The sequence below is a fragment of the Lissotriton vulgaris genome, chromosome 2_1 (genome assembly GCF_964263255.1).
Source record: "Lissotriton vulgaris chromosome 2_1, aLisVul1.2, whole genome shotgun sequence".
Classification (NCBI taxonomy): Eukaryota; Metazoa; Chordata; class Amphibia; order Caudata; family Salamandridae; genus Lissotriton; species Lissotriton vulgaris.
In genome coordinates, this window is record NC_141687.1 from 210,110,161 (window position 1) to 210,129,096 (window position 18,936).

At 44.1% G+C, this 18,936-nt stretch overlaps 1 protein-coding gene across 3 annotated transcripts in view; it reads right to left on the reverse strand.

Moving 5' to 3' along the window:
* Positions 1–18,936, reverse strand: part of GAS2L2 (growth arrest specific 2 like 2) — a 470,641-nt gene that overhangs the window by 133,100 nt on the left and 318,605 nt on the right. For all 3 annotated transcript variants that reach the window (XM_086954751.1, XM_086954750.1, XM_086954752.1), the window contains one exon: positions 2,500–2,770. In XM_086954751.1, the coding sequence (XP_086810877.1) occupies positions 2,500–2,770 (271 nt within the window). The remainder of the gene's footprint in view (positions 1–2,499; positions 2,771–18,936) is intronic.

Here is an 18,936-nt window from a genome sequence, read left to right on the forward strand (position 1 = left end):
CCTGATGGAGACCACATTAAGTTATTGAGACTGTACTTGTTCCCCTCAGCTGTGCCTCTGTCCCCTGCACCTCTTGCCCAGTGTGATCCCTTCAGGTGCATTCTGTTTTGCTCTGTGCTTCTGTGCCGTCCAGTCCATAAGCTTCCTCTGAGTCCAGTGCCAGCAGCTTCAGCTTCTGGCAGCCCTCTGCTTTCGAAGAAAAGACTTTGCAGCAAGCAAACATGTTTAAAAACACAAAAGAAACGTAATACGATGATATAATAATGCACAAAGCTTCGGCCACTTCCACATAATTAAATGTTGAGTTCCGTTGTGAATATTTCAATAGTTTTTATTTTTTCAAAAGCGTCCTTTAATTCTTTGTCATTCCAACACGTGTTTCATCTGTCACCAGGATGTGATGGCAGACTTCATCAGGGCTACAATAACAATTGTGCAAGACTTAAAATTCATCCTAAGGAAGGGATTGACTAAAATGCTGTTACCTAGGTCACACTGACCAAATCTTCACATTTGCAAGAAATAATATTGTGGAGTATCAAGAGAGGCAAAAGCATATTACATCATTAATATTAAAATATGTCTGATTGTCATTGGCACTCACCAATAGAATACCCCAGAAGAAAAAAAAAACATTTTAGTATAGATGTGCCGAAAGGTAGAAGAAAGAAATAGTCAATGTTTAAGTCTACCACCATTATGCGTGCGACCAATGAAGTGTCTGCATACCTAATAAAAAATAGATTGAGGCTAAGTGTGTAATCATGAGATCTCCAAGTATCTAGTTGCCCAATCATGAAAAATGTCATACCCCAAGTTATTACTTCATACTAGGGTAATTCTATAGTCCTTTACAGGTGCAAGTCGACAAGAATATCTATATATATATGCCCACCTTGTTTGCGCGATCAAGACATATCGGTGCAAAGTACTCGTTCTAAAATCAATCAGTCCCTGACAGTCAATGTAAATGATGTATATAAAATTACTGTAAACATCCTACTTGAATCATATGCACATGTACTATCCAATTAAGTGGTGTCCACAAAAGCATTTGTCAAAACTGTAAATCACCTACAATGTGCTTCCCACACTCCTTTTGTCCATATTGGCATTTTCTACATGCCATTAAAAAGTATATTCAAACATTGTATAAAGTTAATCCCTTATGTATCAAAAGTCTTTATTTCATGCTATTGTCCGCATGCCATATTTTTCTGAATTGGGAAACTAGATACTTGGAGATCTCATGATTACAGACTTAGCCGTGATTTATTCTCAATTGATCACTTGCATAATGGTGGTAGACATAAACATTGACTATTTCTTCTACCATTGGGTGCTTCCATACAATAACGTTTTTTCCGTCTTATGGGGTATTCTATTTGGGAGTGCCAATGGAAATCAGATATATTTTGACATTATTGATGTAATATGATTTTGACTCTCTTGATACTCCGCAATATAATTTCTTGCACATGTTTTGAGTTGGTCAGTGTGACCTGGGTGATGTCATTTTAGTCATTCCCCTCCTGGGGATGACTTTTTAGTCTTGTATATTTGTCACTGTAGCCATGATGATGCCTGCGATAACATACTGCAGCATAGACAAAACATGTGTTGGCACGGCAAAGCACTGAAGTACGCTTATGAAAAAATAAAGACTGTTGGTGGAATATTCGAGATGGAACTCTACGTTTAATTATTTGGGAGAGCTTGAATCGTTGCACAAGATTAGGATATGATCCTATAGAGAGAGTGGTGGCTTTTCTCCCTTCTTGAGCATCCAATATATGATACTTCTACTGATTGGAACCCTATTGAAATTGTGCCTACATTAAGTGTGTTTCACCTTATCTCCTAGCCATCTGTTCATGTTTGACGATGATATCATATTTGCATCTTACTTGTCTTGAGAACTACAGAAAATGACCCACTCATTTCTACATCTCTGCTCTAATTGTGGAGTAGTGTGGCTCACTGGTTAGAGGCGGCAGACCCAGAAGCAGAGGTCGGCCCGGAACCAGGGTTCAATTCCCGACGCAGCAGGGTGTTGGGTCAATGTCAGTGGGCTCGATAAATCTCGCCTTCGGTGCCACTCTAACCATGGGTCCCACTCAGCAACTCTGGGCAATAGCTTGCTTAATCTCCACAAACGGCCCCATCAACGCCGGGGATGCCTGGCTTCACCTTGGGGGTGCCCAATAGGGACCATCTCACAGGGAAAGCCAGGACGGGTTCCCCAGCGTTATACAGCGCCAGGAAACCTACGGGTAGCAGTGCACTTTACAAGCTCAAATACATTTCATTTACATTTAATTGACTTCTAGCCAGTTAAACTGATTTATTGTGAGGAGTTGGACAATACAATGTGCGACTGGGAGTGTGTCATGCTGAAGAGTTGTTAAACATGTAATTGGGCATCCGTTAATACCATCCAGACGATGATCTATTATGGAGAATGAACATAGAGTAGCTCCTTTTTGAGTGTTTTTTTACCTGAGTGTCACACCTCTCTTGGGGTCAGATTGTTCCAGCGTGTTCCGGGAGGCTGGAGTCCTATCAATTTCATCCACGGAAGAGGAGGAAAGCTGGCTCCTTACACTGAGCAAGCCAGGTGTGTAGGTCCTCCAGTCTACTGCTGGCAGCGGGCTCTGGGATCTGCTCACAATCAGTGTTGTCTGGAGCTTGGCCGTCAAGCCTGATCGGATCTCATGAACCGGGGCGGTCTGCTTCTGGGAACCTCCCACTTTCAAAGCCTGCTTGTGAGCTGAGAGGAAAAAGCATTGAGGTATTACCTCCAGGATTAATGTTACTTCAGCAATAAGCAAGTATGAGAGTTACATTTATACAGCATTCATCCTGCTGCCTTATCAGTTGTTGCCAAGAGTTTCTGTCTAATGTGCCACTTTACAGATGACATCCTGCAAGCATTAACACATGCTCAACAACATAACACATGGCTTATAGTTGTCTTTTATGTAACTCTCGATGTCTAAGAAGTGAATTTTAAGCAAGCATTACAATATCTTAAATGTGTGTTACTCTTTTTTTTTTTGTAAACAAATTTTATTCAGTTACATCAAATCGATACAGCATCAATACTAAGGGATAAAAGAGTTTCATCATGCTGCTATTAGTCATCAACAGTCATATTAATGAATATACTTTGCCATTCACGGCTTCTCGCCAGATGTGTGCTTCTTCTCAAAGGGCAACTGTATTCATTCATACTTCAAGTAAGAAGATATCCACATAGGTGGGAGCAACTATACAATACATGCTTGCCCACCCCCAAGTTACCTGCTCAGGTAGGGGAATGTTCAATCCCTATACACAATTCTCCTCACTCAGGGGGTGGTTTGGTGTCATCAGTCGGGTGTTTGAGTAAGTCCACTAACGCCACCCATGCTCTCCCTGTGACATTGTTCTACATTCTGTCCATCAACTGTTGTTTTTGCATTTGTTGCTCCCTGTGTCTAGCATTTTTTATCACCGGATCTCTGGACCATTTGTAAACTAAACATCCCTTCACAGTCAGCCTATTTTGTGAATTCTCGCAGCCATCTTGAGGTGTTAGGTGCACTAGTCGCCTTCCAATGACTGGTAATTTCTCCCTTAGCCAGGACTAACCCCAGATCAATGAATTTGCTGGTAACTTTATTACGGGCAGTATGAGGGAACCATTGTAATAAGCAATATCCCGGGGTCAGAGTGCTGTTTCTATCCGTTATTTCACCCAGTGTAGCCGATACTGCTCTCCAGAACTCTTCTAATATTGCACATTCCCAGACCAAGTGTAAAAATGTGGCGTTTTCTAGCTTACACCGCGGGCAGATTTTTCGGGTCCCAAAGAATTCATTAATTTTGTGCGGGGTGAGAAACGCTCTGTGGAGGACATAGAATTGGATTAGCTGGAATCGCGCGTTGCTGGAGCACTTCCTTGCTCTTTCTACCAGTACCTCCCATGGCTTCTCCTCTATGGGCATCCCAAGGTCTGTTTCCTTTTTGACACACAGGCTCTCTAAGGGGCGCCTGATCTCCTGGTGGTTCTGCCATTCCCTTCTTCCAATTCTTACTGATGGCTGCTGTCAATGCAGCATGTAAGAGGAAGTCACGCCTGGGCCGTTCGTACCTTTCTAATACATCATTAAAGGGTAGTAGGGTGTTGTCCTCATAGAGGTCCTCCATAGTAGAGATCCCTGCCTCTTCCCAGTCCGGTAACCTCTGCCAGAGTCCCCCATGTGGCCATGCCTCGCAAACCACCTGCGGAATCTCAGGTGCAAATGGGGGTCCCAATTTGGCTCTTTTACTGGCCAGGTTCCAACATTGCCGCATCATCCACAGATCCCTCGGAGGCTCTCTTTCGCTTAAGGAGAGCCAGAGAAGCACTTGAGAAAGCTATCTCAGGTCCAAATCCATGCCCGTGGGCCTCCCCAGTACGAAGTCTCCCCGCCATCCATTTTGTGAACCATTATAGTTGAGCTGCATGGTAATAGGCCTCAAAGTCAGGGACTGGGAAACCCCTCTCTTGACATGGTGGCGAGCGCTACTCTGTGCCTCCCAGAGCCCCAACAAATCCTGTTATCATGGTATTAAGTTGGGTAAAGAATTTTCGCTGTATCCATAGTGGTAGTGAGCCAAAATAGTAAAGTAGTCGTGGTAGAGTGACCATCTTTAGCAGCACCACTCTTCCCGCCACTGATAGCTCAAATGTGTGTTAATCTTCGTAGGGATCTACAGCAACAACACTAGGGCTTGTGTTTGACCTCATGATCACATGTTCAAGTCCATGCGAGGCCACTTAATCTTTCATCCTACTGAGGTCTATAAAAAGAGTTACAATAAATATAAGGTATTGAGTCCAGAGAGGTGAACCTGAGCTTTACAAATCCACATGGTATTTTATTATACTCACTATTCAATAACATTTATGTAGAAGTGTTGGTACTTATCGAAAAAAGACGTAAGTAGGGACCAAGGAAGCACAGTATGCAGTAGGACAAAGTGGACAAGACCAGAACAAGTGGAACAGAAAATAATAGCGTGAATATCTAAACATGAATAGGGCAAAATCAAAGATACAAAGATAAGGGGAATAGAGTTGAAAAGGAAGAAAACAGGGAGGATGGATCACAGGATGAAACATGCTGTGGCAAAGCCAATAGGTATTGCCGATGGGAGACTGATTGGCTTTGTCAATTGGGTGGGGGTGGCTAATGGGGGTAGTGAATCAACAGAGATTAGGTGGGTGGGAGGGGGGAGAAGACACTGCTGAAAAACAGGTAGCAGGTAAGGACAAGTAAAGCACCACATTTAATAATGCCTTGTCGCTGTGTTTTTAAGCAGAATAAATTGACTCGCATGCAACCCCCCTGCTTTAAGTACTGGTGGTTGAGGCAGCCTTGAAGTGTCAAGTGCTCCGCTGTCCTTTACAGGAACTGGCTGCCCCACCAGTTCATGTTGTAGTAGCGAGCCACGCACAGAGAATATGTGGAGAAGTGTGGCTCAATGATTAGAGCGGCAGACCCTGATGCAGAGGTCTAGCCCGGGACCAGGGTTCAATTCTCAGCCTCGGCGGGACTTGGGCTCAAAATTCCACGGACCTGATAATTCTCACCTCGGTGCCTATTCCAATCATGGAGTCCCACTCTGCAACTCTGGGCAATAGCTTGCTTAATCTCCACAACGGACCCCACAACGCTAAGGATGCCTGGCCTCCACCTTGGGGGTGCCCAGGAGTGGACGCCTCACAGGGAAAGCCAGGATGAGTTCCACAGCGGTATTCGTACAAGCGCCTTGAGACCCTTGCGGGTGAGTAGTGTGCTATACAAGTATCAATTTACATTTACAAGCGCAGTGGGCTGGGTGTCAGTCCTGTCCCACCCGTGAACGATCATCTCGGGCTCTCTGGTTCTGCTAATGGAGTAAGCGTTGTGAGGATCAAATTGAGCAAAGGATTTCTACATCACATGCCAACGTTTTAAAAATAAAACTCTATGCTTAAAAGAAAGTCAAAGAAAAATTACAACTCATAATGTTATAAAGTTGGCAACTGTTACAAACAGGAATGGAGCTAAGTGCGACCTTTGTCGCAGTGAATGTGACGATAAACAGGAACAAAGCGACTCAAAACTGGAGCGCTCATGGCAAATGTGGTAAATGTGACGATAAACAGGATCGGAGCTCGGAGCGATATTTGTCCTTACAAATGTGACAATAAACCGAAATTGAGCGAATGAAAATATGTGTGCTCGTGTTACAGGCAGAAACCAGTGACAAAAATACTGCACCAAAAGGCACTTTCCTTTAAATCTGTTGGATAGGAAGCAGAATTATCTGGCAGATAGACCTAAAAAATCCCTCTGTTCCCTATCCTATATGAAAAACTCACTTGGGGCATGTCACTTACAAAACAAAAAGTGATAGGTTGAATTAATCTCTGCCACTGGAATAACTCAGGATGCATTTACAACCATTGTTCTACCCAACATGCCACTCCAAACAGAGACCAGCTTGCCTGAATTGCCAACTGAAGGTATAAATTGCTGTGGTACCTGCTTAAATGTCTACAATCAACATTGGTACGTTTTGACACTTCTTCCATCAGGCATACATATTTCTCTGTTTTTTCTGCGGTGTCATCTTCAATATCACTTGCAGCTCGAGGGTATGGAGATAGGTAGTCTGCAGGGTTTTGGAACTTTGCCGGTAGGTGATGTGGTAGGAATATTCCTGAAGGTGCGGACTCCATATTTTAATGTGTGTTGGTGGTTTAGTGGTTGTGGTCTGTTGGTTCTCGGATGGTATGGCCATACAGGAATAGGTAATAGTCTGCATCCCCAGAGAATGGTGGTGTCTTCTTCATCAATTTGAAAATATCTTTGTCTATTGAACATGAGTGACTCACTGACATAGGTTATTGGGGCCCTTTCTCCATGCTTACGTTTGAAAGAGAACACCATGATATTCTGTATGGCTGGAATCAAGGACAGCTTTTCTTTATTTGAAAAGTTTTATATAGTGCTGGCTAGACCCGGAGGTATCAGAGTGCTTTACATGAGGATCAGCGAGTTACTGGTTTCATCAATTAAATCAAAGAATCATGGAGGGAGGAGGAGGGGGAGGAAAGGAAACACAACTGGGAAACGATAAAAACAATGTCAGATGACTTTGGTGGCATCAATATATTTGAGTGAGGTATCTTATACTGAAAGGGGATCTTTGGTTGCATTAAAAGCTTGATGATACTTACTCATCCACTGCCAGGCTGATGCCAATTTGAGACTATATCTAAGTGTTTTGGTGAGAGCTCTACGGTAAGGAATGGGCTGCTGTATGTAAGCATGCCCACATCACTGTGAACTGAAGGATGATGGAGCAGCAGAATGGATATCTTGTACTTTAGATGTATCTGTGCTACCCCACCTGCTGATAGGTAGTACCCAAAAAAGTCTATGCTGGGATTACAAAAATGTAACTTTTTTTTTGTTCAACATGAGGGCACAGACTTGGAGTTGCTTTAGGACAGGCCTCAACAGTCTACTATGTCCAAAATGTCATCGCTAAAACTGATGAACCCACTCAGTCCTGAAAGAATCTCATTGACACAGTTCTGAAAAACCTCAGCAGCACTGGAAATGCTAAAGTTCAGTCTGTAATATCTTTGAATAACATGTCAAAAAGGTGACGATGTATCTCAACTCTGGGTCAAGGAGCTGTTGATAATAGCCTGGTTGATAATAGCCTGAGTCAAATATTATGCTTGAGGACCAGTAGGCTCCAATGACATCAGCAACCAGACCACTGAATGTATGTGTTTGTTGTATGGTGCCACGAAAAAACACTGGATAACCACGCAGCCCTTAAGAATGCCATCCGCAATTCCGAGCCACCAAAAAAAACCGCCTTCAAGGAACGCATCGGCAACAACGCACACAACAGCAAAGAGCTCTTCAACATCGTGAAGGAGCTCTCCAACCCCAGATCCAACTCCAATGACATCCTGCTGTCGCAAGACCTCTGCGACTCCCTAGCCACCTTCTTTCACCGCAAGATCGCAGACATCCACAACAGCTTCAACACCCAGACCTCCCCAACAGCTGCCAACACTGCAGAATGAATGCCCTCCAGCCTCACCAGCCACCTGCTCTCCTGGACCCACGTCAACGACAGGGATACCATCAAGACCTTGAACACCATCCACTCCGGCTCACCAACCGAACCCCTGCCCTCACCACATCTTCAACAAAGCAAGCCGCATCATCGCCCCCCAACTGCGGAACATCATCAACAGCTCCTTCCAGATTGCCACCTTCCCAGAAAGCTGGAAGCACGCCAAAATCATCGCCCTACTCAAGAAACCCTCAGCAGACCTAAAGGACCTCAAGAACTTCCGGCCCATCTCCCTCCTCCCGGTCCCAGCGAAAGTCATTGAAAAGATCATCATCAAGCAACTGACCCACTTCCTCGAGGAGAACAACATCCTGGACCAGTCCCAATCGGCTTCCGCAGCAACCACAGCACCGAAACCGCCCTCATCGCTGCCACAGACATCAGGACCATACTGGACAACGGCAAAACTGCGGCCCTCATCCTCCTGGACCTCTCGGCCGCCTTCGACATCATCTGCCACCACACACTACGCACACGCCTACACGACGCCGGACTACGCGACAAAACCCTGGACTGGATCACCTCCTTCCTCACCAACAGAACCCAGAGGGTCTCCCTTCCGTCCTGCCGCTCCAAAGCCACCAAGATCATCTGCGGCGTACCCCAAGAATCATCCCTCAGCCCCACCCTCTTCAACGTCTACATGGCTCCACTCACCAACATCGTCCGCTCGCACAACCTCAACATCGTCTCCTATGCCAACGACACTGAACTGATCATCTCTCTCACCAATAACCCTGCAACCGCCAAAACCAACCTCCATGAAGGAATGAAGGCAGTCGCCTCCTGGATGCAGACCAACCTCCTGAAACTTGACTCGGACAAGACAGAAGTCCTTATCCTTGGATCCACCCCCTCTGCCTGGGACGACTCTTGGTGGCCAGCCGCACTGGGAGCCGCAGCCGATCCCACCGACCACGCACGCAACGTGGGAGTCATCCTGGACTCATCGCTCTCAATGACCCTGCAAGTCAAGGCCGTCTCCTCCTCCTGCTTCAATACCCTTTGCATGCTCCGCAAGATCTACAGATGGATCCCCACCGAAACCAGGAGGATGGTCACCTAGGCCCTAGTCAGCAGCAGGCTGGACTACGGCAATGCCCTCTAAGCGGGAACCACGGCCAAACTCCAGAAGATACTCCAACGCATACAGAATGCCTCCGCACGCCTCATCCTCGACATACCCCGCTACAGCCACATCACTGCCCACCTGAGAGACCTGCACTGGCTCCCAGTCAATAAGAGGATCACCTTTAAGCTCCTCACCCACGCCCACAAAGCACTTCATAACACCGGACTAGCATACCTCAACAAGCGTCTCACCAAATCACCAGCTGTGCTCCGCCGACCTCGCCCTTGCCCCCGTCCCACGCATCCACAGGTCCTCCACCGGCGGCAGATCCTTCTCCTACCTCGCGGCTAAGACGTGGAACAGCAGCGACAGACCCAGGACCTGCTGACCTTCAGGAGACTCCTCAGGACCTGGCTGTTCGAGCAGTAGCTGTACCCCCCTCAGCGCCTTGAGACCCTCACGGGTGATTAGTGCGCTCTACAAATATTTTGATTGATGGATTGGTATTCAAATTTAGCGTTGGTGAATGTCCATGCAGATGCACAGCTCACCAGGTTGCTTTGGTTTTCAGGGTGTTAAAATCAAAAAGCCTTGGGGTAGGGCCTTCCACTTTTTTGATGGCACCAGATGCGACAAACTAATCATACAAACGCTTTCATAAGGGCAACTTATGTAAGTCGTTTTACTTATGCGGTTTTTCATCTATGCAGACTGTGGTTGAATGGAGGGTCGATGGTGGCTCGAGCAAGAGGTATTGCAGTTTCTGTATCACATTGATGGATGCCCATGTCAATAGAAGTAGTTACAGGTTGCTTACAGACTTATACCTGACATCTTGGCTGGTTCCTCCAATGCGATGCTATTTGCGTGCATTATACGTACAGCACTGTCTTTCACCACGAAATCCTCTTTTATGACGCAGGCAAAGGACATCTAGGAGTAATTGCCTGACACTTTTGAGCTAGAGCAGTAGTCTGTGATTGCAGGGGCGTTGCTATCAATAGTGTAGCAGGTGCAGTAGCACTAAGGCATAAGAGTGAAAGGGGACATCTTCTACACAGTTAATGACAGATTTTTTGTTTACTAGAGTGGAAACCTCAAACACTTTAACTCTTTCGACTTGTTTCAGGTGAATTTTTTTGTTCAAACCTCGCATGAAGAAACAAATGTTCATTGTTTTCATTTGACGTGTCAGTTTGATTCTGTGCACTTCAAACGCTAGTAATGACCCGCATCCTGGGTCAACTAGCTACACACCACTTGCAATTTTTAGAGTTATTCACTGACACTCTGGGTTATATTTACAAGCCACTATCGCCGCCACAACGTCACTTTTAGAAACGTTGTGATGGCGATAGTGGCCTTGCCTTATTTACAAGGCAGTGTTAAGCTGGCTTAACGCTGCCCTGTAACTGCCCTGTAACTAAGGCACCCTTTCATGCTGTATTTAGCTTAAAAGGGGAGGGTAATGGGTGTTACAGTGGGCGTTCCACCGCAAAACCTATTGATTTTGACGCTGCCCTCTATTCACAAGGGCAGTGTAATAGGAGGCAGTGCCAAAATTAAGACCAGGGAAAACCTGGTCTTAAACAGGTGAAACGAGGAGAAATGCTTTATTTCTCCTCGTTTTTGCTGTTTCCATGTGTGCTGCCTTGTGAAGCACACACAGAAACAGTAAATTGCCTATGATTGTTTATGTGCAGGATGGTCCCCTTTTTATTAGGTTTCGACCTGGCGAGGGGCACGTCAGTGCCCATCCCAGTTCGAAAACTTTTGTTTTCAGTAGGGATGTCGGCACCGCCTCTGCCTCTCATTGGCTAGCTCCATAAATGGAGGCTAGCCATTGGGAGACAGAGGCTGTCAATCGCGCTTTCTCTTGAAAACGCGATTCGGGGGCGTTTCTGGTGCTTTTTTTAAGCCCCGCCCCTTTGTCCCGGGCCGCGCTGCGATTGGCTGCCGGCCCGGGACACCCCCGTGACGTCATTCCCGGGCCGCGCTGTGATTGGCTGACGGCCCGGGACACCCCCGTGACGTCAGCCAATCACAGCGCGGCCCGGGACCTGACTTGTTTATAATTGCGAAAGAAAATAAATAATAAATTATCTTTGAAAACATACTAGTAGTCGATCCAGTATGGATATTTAAGTTAACAAAAAAAACATCGCCATTGAAACACTCCTAGCCTGGTAAGGTGTTAGCTTTATAGTGTGGCACCTCTTACAATGAAATAATTTGCACTAAACTAGTGTGCCTGCCACATCGCGGAAGCAATCAAATGTGTCCTATTCATAGTAGGTGCAACCTCGAGGCAGTCAACGCGTTGCCCGGGCAACAGGCGAAGCGACGCTGTATAGTACGCCGCCGCGTGGTAGTCTACACTCTCTTCCGGATAGGCCGGCGGATTCTGACCAATTGCGTAGGGCGTCGCGGAGACTGGCATCACTTTATGCAAATTTTGTTTAAAAATGACGGCGGGAGTTCTGAGTTTCGCGCCGCGCGCTGGAATCGGCCCCTCCATTCATTGTCCGCTTCCTGGAGAGCCATTTTCCTGCCGCGGCGCAGAACAGAGGCCGCCGCCCGCTCCCGCAATACGCTGCCATCCGCCCGCCGCAGACTCCAAAACCCATAGGGAAGCGGCCTCCTCGACCCCCCTGACTCTCAGCTTTTCATAGCTGACCCCATTTCTTATCGGGAAGTGCTCCCTTTGCTCGAAAAAGGGTAACGGAGCGACGGAGGGCAGCCGGCGGCGGCGCAGCGAGATGCGGAAGGGCATGGCCCCGGGGACCCCAGCCCGGCGGCTAGTGAGCCGAGAGCACGGCCCTCCCACCCCGCTACTGCTGGCCGCCGGCTTTAGCCCTGCCGCTACATCCAAATCTTGGCTTCGCCGCCGCCCAGCCCGGCCGCGCCGCCCCACGAGCAGGCTAGCCCAGCGGGTGGCCCGATGCATCCCGCCCTGCACGGATCCGGTGGCAGCAGGGGCGTCCCGCCGCAGAGCCCCAGCACGGGGCGGCCCAAGGTAAAACTCGACAAACGTAGGCCTCTATAGGCGCGCTCCGGAGCACACCTCGTACGTGTGCATGCTTACGTCATACGTGTGCATCTCTTCAAGGGCACAGCCACGCACTTCATGACGAGACCACTGATGCACTCCAAGCCTGTGCGTTGGCTCTAATGTGGTTGTATGTGTATTTCCGAGGCACAACTGCATTGTTGCACTTGCACAGAGCGCCTGTATTTAGTTGTGTATGTATACGTGTGTGGTGACCTAAGCAGCGCGCATCTCGAGTGCCTACACAAAAATTGTCTGTGTAATGTAACAGGTGTTCATATAAAACGCTTCAATACCTTCAGGTCGAGTTGGCGCTATATATAAAAAAAAAAAGTGTAAATCTGCCCAGACTATCGGTGCATTTATTGAATTCTCAGTTTCACCAAACACGTTTTGGATTCTGCGCACACTGTCAGTGCGTTTATTGAATACTGTGTTCCACCACGGAGGTTTTGGATGTTCACACTACTGCAACTATAAACGTATAAGAGATAGTCGTATACTTAGCTACATTACAGCCAATGAACATATGGACTGACATGAATATGCGCCTGTGTGGAACACCATACTTGTCATTTTTGCACTTAACTTTGTTTAATCATTGGTTTCACCTCAATACCAGTTTCACATATAAATATAGCAATAAATAACAGAAAGGTGGGCAGTCAACCTTTGTGAAGGGCCATTTATTGTGTGGCAACGTGTTGCGTGTTTAGGAACTTTTGAACCATTTTAACTTGAAAGATTTGTTTTTGATTAAAATCTGCAGAATATGCAGTATAGATGATGGATTACGTGGCAAATGCGGCAGTCGCACCATCACATAATTCCAGTGGCTTTGCATATAGCACACTAACTTATTTTCCACATCAAAATATAGGCGAAACTAGTGATGGCTCAATATAATGCTTTTGAAGAATTTTTACTATTTTTGTAAGTTACCTACTATCGCCACCAAAGATAATCATTGTCTCTTCTGGTTTGGTTAAATGAAGTAGTTACACCTATTCTGTCAATGATGGTAACTTCTAGTCCAGCAAAGTTTGATAAAACCTCATCAATACAGTTAATCACACACTTGGTTCCTACATTTAAAGATTTTCAAGATAAGGTCGCAGTTGATAGCTCGTTCTCTGAACCTTTGATTGTATAACCTAAACCAGATAAAAATCATATCTCTGTCTACCTAATCTTTTTCATTAATCAGAATTGTTAAATCTATGTTAAAGTCTTGGATAATAGATGATCTAATATCATGATTCTGGTTTTGACCCTGACAAAAATGGATTTTTGAAAGGCAGAGTACACTCTTAATCCAATAATTATTCTTTGTGTGTTGTCCTGCATTAGCTACATTCAATTCACTCTTGGCCTTCTAGCATTGGATGCTTAGAAGGCATTAGTTGGTCAATTGCAGATTTAATTTCTAACTGTGCACTCTTTTCATTTTGGGCCAAATGTTATAAATATTATCAGTTTTGTACATAAACCACCAGCAGGACTTGTGTAAATGGTATTATAGTTTTTATACATTCCTAGGAAATGGACAACGTTGCCTTTTCGGTCTTCTTCTTTTCTTATTAGCCATTTTACCCATACTTTGATATTTTAGGAACTAAAAAGATGTGTTAGTGGGGAAACGCAGTATTAGAAAACCATGTCAGTATGAATATTTTATTTGATTCTACTTCTATATTGAACATTCTAGTAATATGGATATTGCAGATTCTCTGGCTAAACACTAAATGTTACTACTGAATTTTCCCCTTCAGTTTGCTTTGTACATTGGTCATGTTATTGTGAAAGAGACATGCACCCTGGGTCAGGCTGAGTGGGAGCTTTGCCCGGCCTCTCTAAAAAATAATGTATTTTCCTGCCCAACACAAACTCGAAAGTGAAATAGGGCATAGTGGCAAAACATGATTTACACAGGATCACACAATTTGATCAGTTTATTAGGCTAGGAATGAATTCCATGCCTTCTAGTTTGAAACTTTGCGACTAAATGCACCCGTTGCAAATGAACAGAACCACAGCTACAAATTCTGAACCAGCACCTTTAACCATTTCCCGTCTATAGCATTTACATGCTCCAAATCGAACTGTAATTCTACAATGCCTGAGTATAATTCCCCCCACGATGATTATTTGTTTACAAGTGTTTTTCCTAAAGTCCTCTTTGCTCTGAAGCATGTGAGCACTATAGATATAACACTAGAGTAATCTTCAATCTTTAGTGCAGTAAACAAACAGTTATTCAACGAAGGATGTGCAATGTTTAGTGCTGTACATATGATAGTTTTAAGTGAAGTCATTTTTGCCGGGTGTCTCTGTCTGGTGAGTATTACCTCCTAGCTAAGACTTGTTTTTTGTATCTATCTCTAGCCAGTTTTCATCGAAGTGCAAAGTGCTAACTGAAATAGTTGCAATACAAATCGCATTTGCGAGAGATTAAGCTATTTCCATTGTAAATGACAATGCCATTTATTTATCTGTTTTCAAAACCAACACATGAATAAAAAGTTTGTCATTCACAAAGCCAATAGCTCAAACTTTTCCAAAGGCGAAACCGTTGCATTGTAAATGCTTGTTAAATGATTGTTTATGTGCCAGAAGGGGGACCTTCCTCCACATAAACAAACATAAAAAATTGAGTTTCTCTACTTCAATGTGTGCTGTATTAACCAGGATCTCTGCTGGACATGTGGTCCGATGTCCATCTCTGCAGGACATCGGACCACAGGGAGCATTGCACCTTACCACAGGTAGCGAGGATGCGTTTCAAGTAATACGATACGGGCTATCTACTGACAGGGCTCACGCCTTGGTACTCTGGTAGTGGCACTAGTTTGGATTATTATGCCGTTCGGCAGATGCTAATTTATATGGAGTACACAACCTGATTTTTTGACGCTTATCATATCGGCTCGTATCTTTCAGGACACCTAACCTAAAAGGAGCGTGAATTAGAACTTTGAGAACTATCATACAAATTTGGACATCCTCCCCTGAGCTTCGTATCTTTCTGACCAAATATAATGCCAGCAAGAGTTTGTCTATGAACTTGGATCACTATTTATGAATTCTGAACATCCCCGCTTCGAAACCCGCAGTCTTCCGATTTGACTCTGTGTCGGATAAATAGGAGGATCCTTTATTAAGAGGACTCAATTTTGGTACTCTCATATCGACAGTTGTTGCTCAACTTTACCTGTGCTGATTCTCAGGACTCTAGCTGTGAGGATTTCTGTTACATTGGCATTTGGATAACTACTCACTACAAGATAGAGTGCCTAGGATGATCTAACCTTGGTGACGTGACATAGTGAGGACAATCGTATTTTTGTCACAGGTCAAAAGTGTCCTGGTGTATTTTGTGCAAGCCCTGACGAAGTTCCCGTGGCACTAGGGGAACGAAACGCGTTGGCTGTGCCGGTTTTATGAAAGAATCTACATGAATAAAGAGAAGAACCTTTGAAAAAATTATTTACGTTTAATTGACTTTTATTGGAGTGCACCTTTGTTTTTTGTGGACATTTCTTTTACTAGACATCTCTTGGCAGCGAGTGTCGAGAGTAGTTGCACCTATGCATAATATTTGAAACTGACGGAGTTTATGTGCTTGACCTTGGTCTGCTGCAGTGTCTTTCGTACCTTTCACGGGATAAAGTACCTCCTGACATACATTATATGGATATTGCAAGTCACCGAGGAGTTCCTTGATCATATTGAGGCTGAAGTCAGAATTCACATATAAGGTCATTTAACTCCAAAGTGACTTGTAATCTACCTATAAGGTATGGTAGGGGGTACTTTATTCTGCATAATTCACAGTCACACCATCACCTTTCCCACAAACCACTTAAATCCTTGGTGCTATGCTCTTTCAAATGAGAGGCCACATATTTGCAAGTATGAGGAATACATGTAGAATCTCTAGTGTAAAATTAAATATACCAAAAAACTGTTACATTTTTGTTACAAAAATATATTAGAATCAGTTTAATATCAGTCAGATTAAAAAAAAAAATATTGCACTGTAGTTAAATGTGTAGAAACATGCGAAGAGAATCTATCTTTTGTACTTATTACCCAAGGGGTGCAAAAAATAAACATGTTGCCATAAATATCACCTTTCTGCCTACTGTTACTGTTACAATCTACATGCTCGTAATATTGATGTTAGACGTTCATTTGATCCATCTGATAAGGTTCTGGTTTTCGCAACTTATAGTAGATTTGTATGAACTTGGGGAAGATGCTGGCTTTGTCTATGAAAAATGAATTGGAGTTCCGACATTTTGGGCCTGCCTTTTTTTCAGGATTTTTGAATGCACATTCCCAGTGACACTGGATGGTGGTATATATCAACATGGCATAGCCAATAGGTCTCGCCTTTGGGACCTTATAAGTGTTTAGTTATCCAGCACAATATCCTTGGTGCAACAACATTAAGTGTTGCTTGGCTAAACACTTATAAGGTCCCAAAGGCGAGACCTATTGGCTATGCCAATGCTTGTTATTATTGTATCCTGTACCTGACCTATTGTACTAGTAGGGAAACTGCATCGCTTAGAGGAAGTGGTGTTCAGCTTATTAGGGGTTAGGTTCCTTGTGTCTGTAGCCTACGTCATATAAATATATATATGTATATATATTAATATAGCAATGCTTTTTAATTTTGTATGCCATCTCGCTTTTGTACCATGGTGGTGCAATCTGAAATGCTCAGAAACCTGGCACACACTTGCCGAATTAATTGTAAATAAACTACCAGCTAGTGGTTGAAAATAGCAGACACAACACAGCCTTATTAATACTTTGTGAAATTGCGTTATAAACGGAGAAAATATGAGGAAACCAGGGCTTATGCTTTGCATGTTATGTTTTCCTCATATTTTTAACCTGACTGCTCGGGTGTGAGAAGAACGGTGTGCTTTAGCTTAAAGTGGTGTACATCACAAGTACCACAAGAGGGCACTGTTGCTCCTTCCCTGCGCAGCATTCACCCGAAGCTACCACACATTCTAACTTACCCATATACCGAGTAAGGTGCATGACCGCTTCTGAGGGCCAGATTTTAGACCCAGTAAACGTGGGTCATTTCGGCTTAGGTTTCAGATGCACGAACATCTAATAAATGATACATTTCGTTTTTTGTTTTTTCTTTGCAGACGTATTGCAGGGAGGCTTTTTACTTTTATTCAGGTGCGGACACCCTTTTGTCATTGTTGAGGGTACTGCATGAGGCGTCACTACGGAAATGCAGCCACTATTTGTTCGACACAAACCTACATTACTGTAGAGTTGGTGTATTGTTCTTCATCAGGATTGCAGCAAGTGATCCAGCACTGACGATCACGCCCTGCAGCTCTGTGGTTCTGTTTGAATGAACGTCTACAGAAGCAGCATGAAGAGTAGCAGCGGCAACAAACAAGAAAACTGGAACTACCAAGGCATGTGGGTAGTATCTCTGACTAGGCAACATAATGGATCAGATAGGCCATTACACAATGAAGCATAAAGCAACATCAACAACGATCTGCAAAATTCCAAATTAAGTGGTATCCACATGGCTGTGGTGTTGTGAGCTCTAGGCCCACATGCTAAGGCGAGACCTATTGGCTATGCCAATGCTTGTTCAATCTGCATAGGCTTCCAAATGCATTTGATATTCTACGAGCTTCTACATTTATTCTTTAAACACCAATGCCATCAACAGATGCCTATCACCTTATAGCCATCCCCAAACTCCATAATAGGTTATTTCTAAGTATCTTCAAGTTAAATGAAAGATTAATTAATAATCAAGTGAACCTAAATCCAAACTTAACGTACAAAAATTAGCCACATTTTCACATACCATTCATTTTTTTAATTAAACCAATAATATTTAGGGAAATATGCAAATTATTGCTTAGCCGGAAGTGGGTAACACATTGCTGATACTCAGCTAAATATATACGATAGATATATTCAATGTGGGATGCCCTTGGTCGGGACAGGGATAAAATCATATGCATCTTTTGGACACTGAAGCTCACGCCACTATGTCAGCCAATAAAATACATATTTGGATATTTAGAAACCTGCAAAGTAGCCAGAAGGTCCTTGCAATTTTCAAACATGAATATTATAATAACATTTTTAAAGTAAAGTTCCCTCAAATGTTACAAATAAATGTGTTAAAAATCGACGGACAAAAAAGAGTCATACCTTTACACAGGTAGGCTTACTCCTATTCACATGTGTAAATGTACGACCTTTAGTAGTATACAAACATTCCGATTAGGAATCCTGGAAAGCTGCACTTCTCTCAGCTTTCCGGGCGTGATCATTGGAATGTCACGTGACATATGCTATTTCCCCAGTGTGGAGAAATCAGAAAGGTATAATTTTGCATTCTGGAAAAGCAGTTCTCTGGGCAAAGAACGCATCCTCCAGCCCAAGAGAAACTTCTTCCCCTGCCCCTTCACAAACTCTGGAGATACACTATTCCTTTTCCCATCCACTAAGTAAATCTCCGACATTTCCAGAGTGGGACCGGATTAGAGTGCATTTTGTGAGAGCCAACAAACTAATGAGAATGTGGGCTTTTGGCAAATGCTCAAGGAAAACCACGTCTTGATTGTCCACTCCC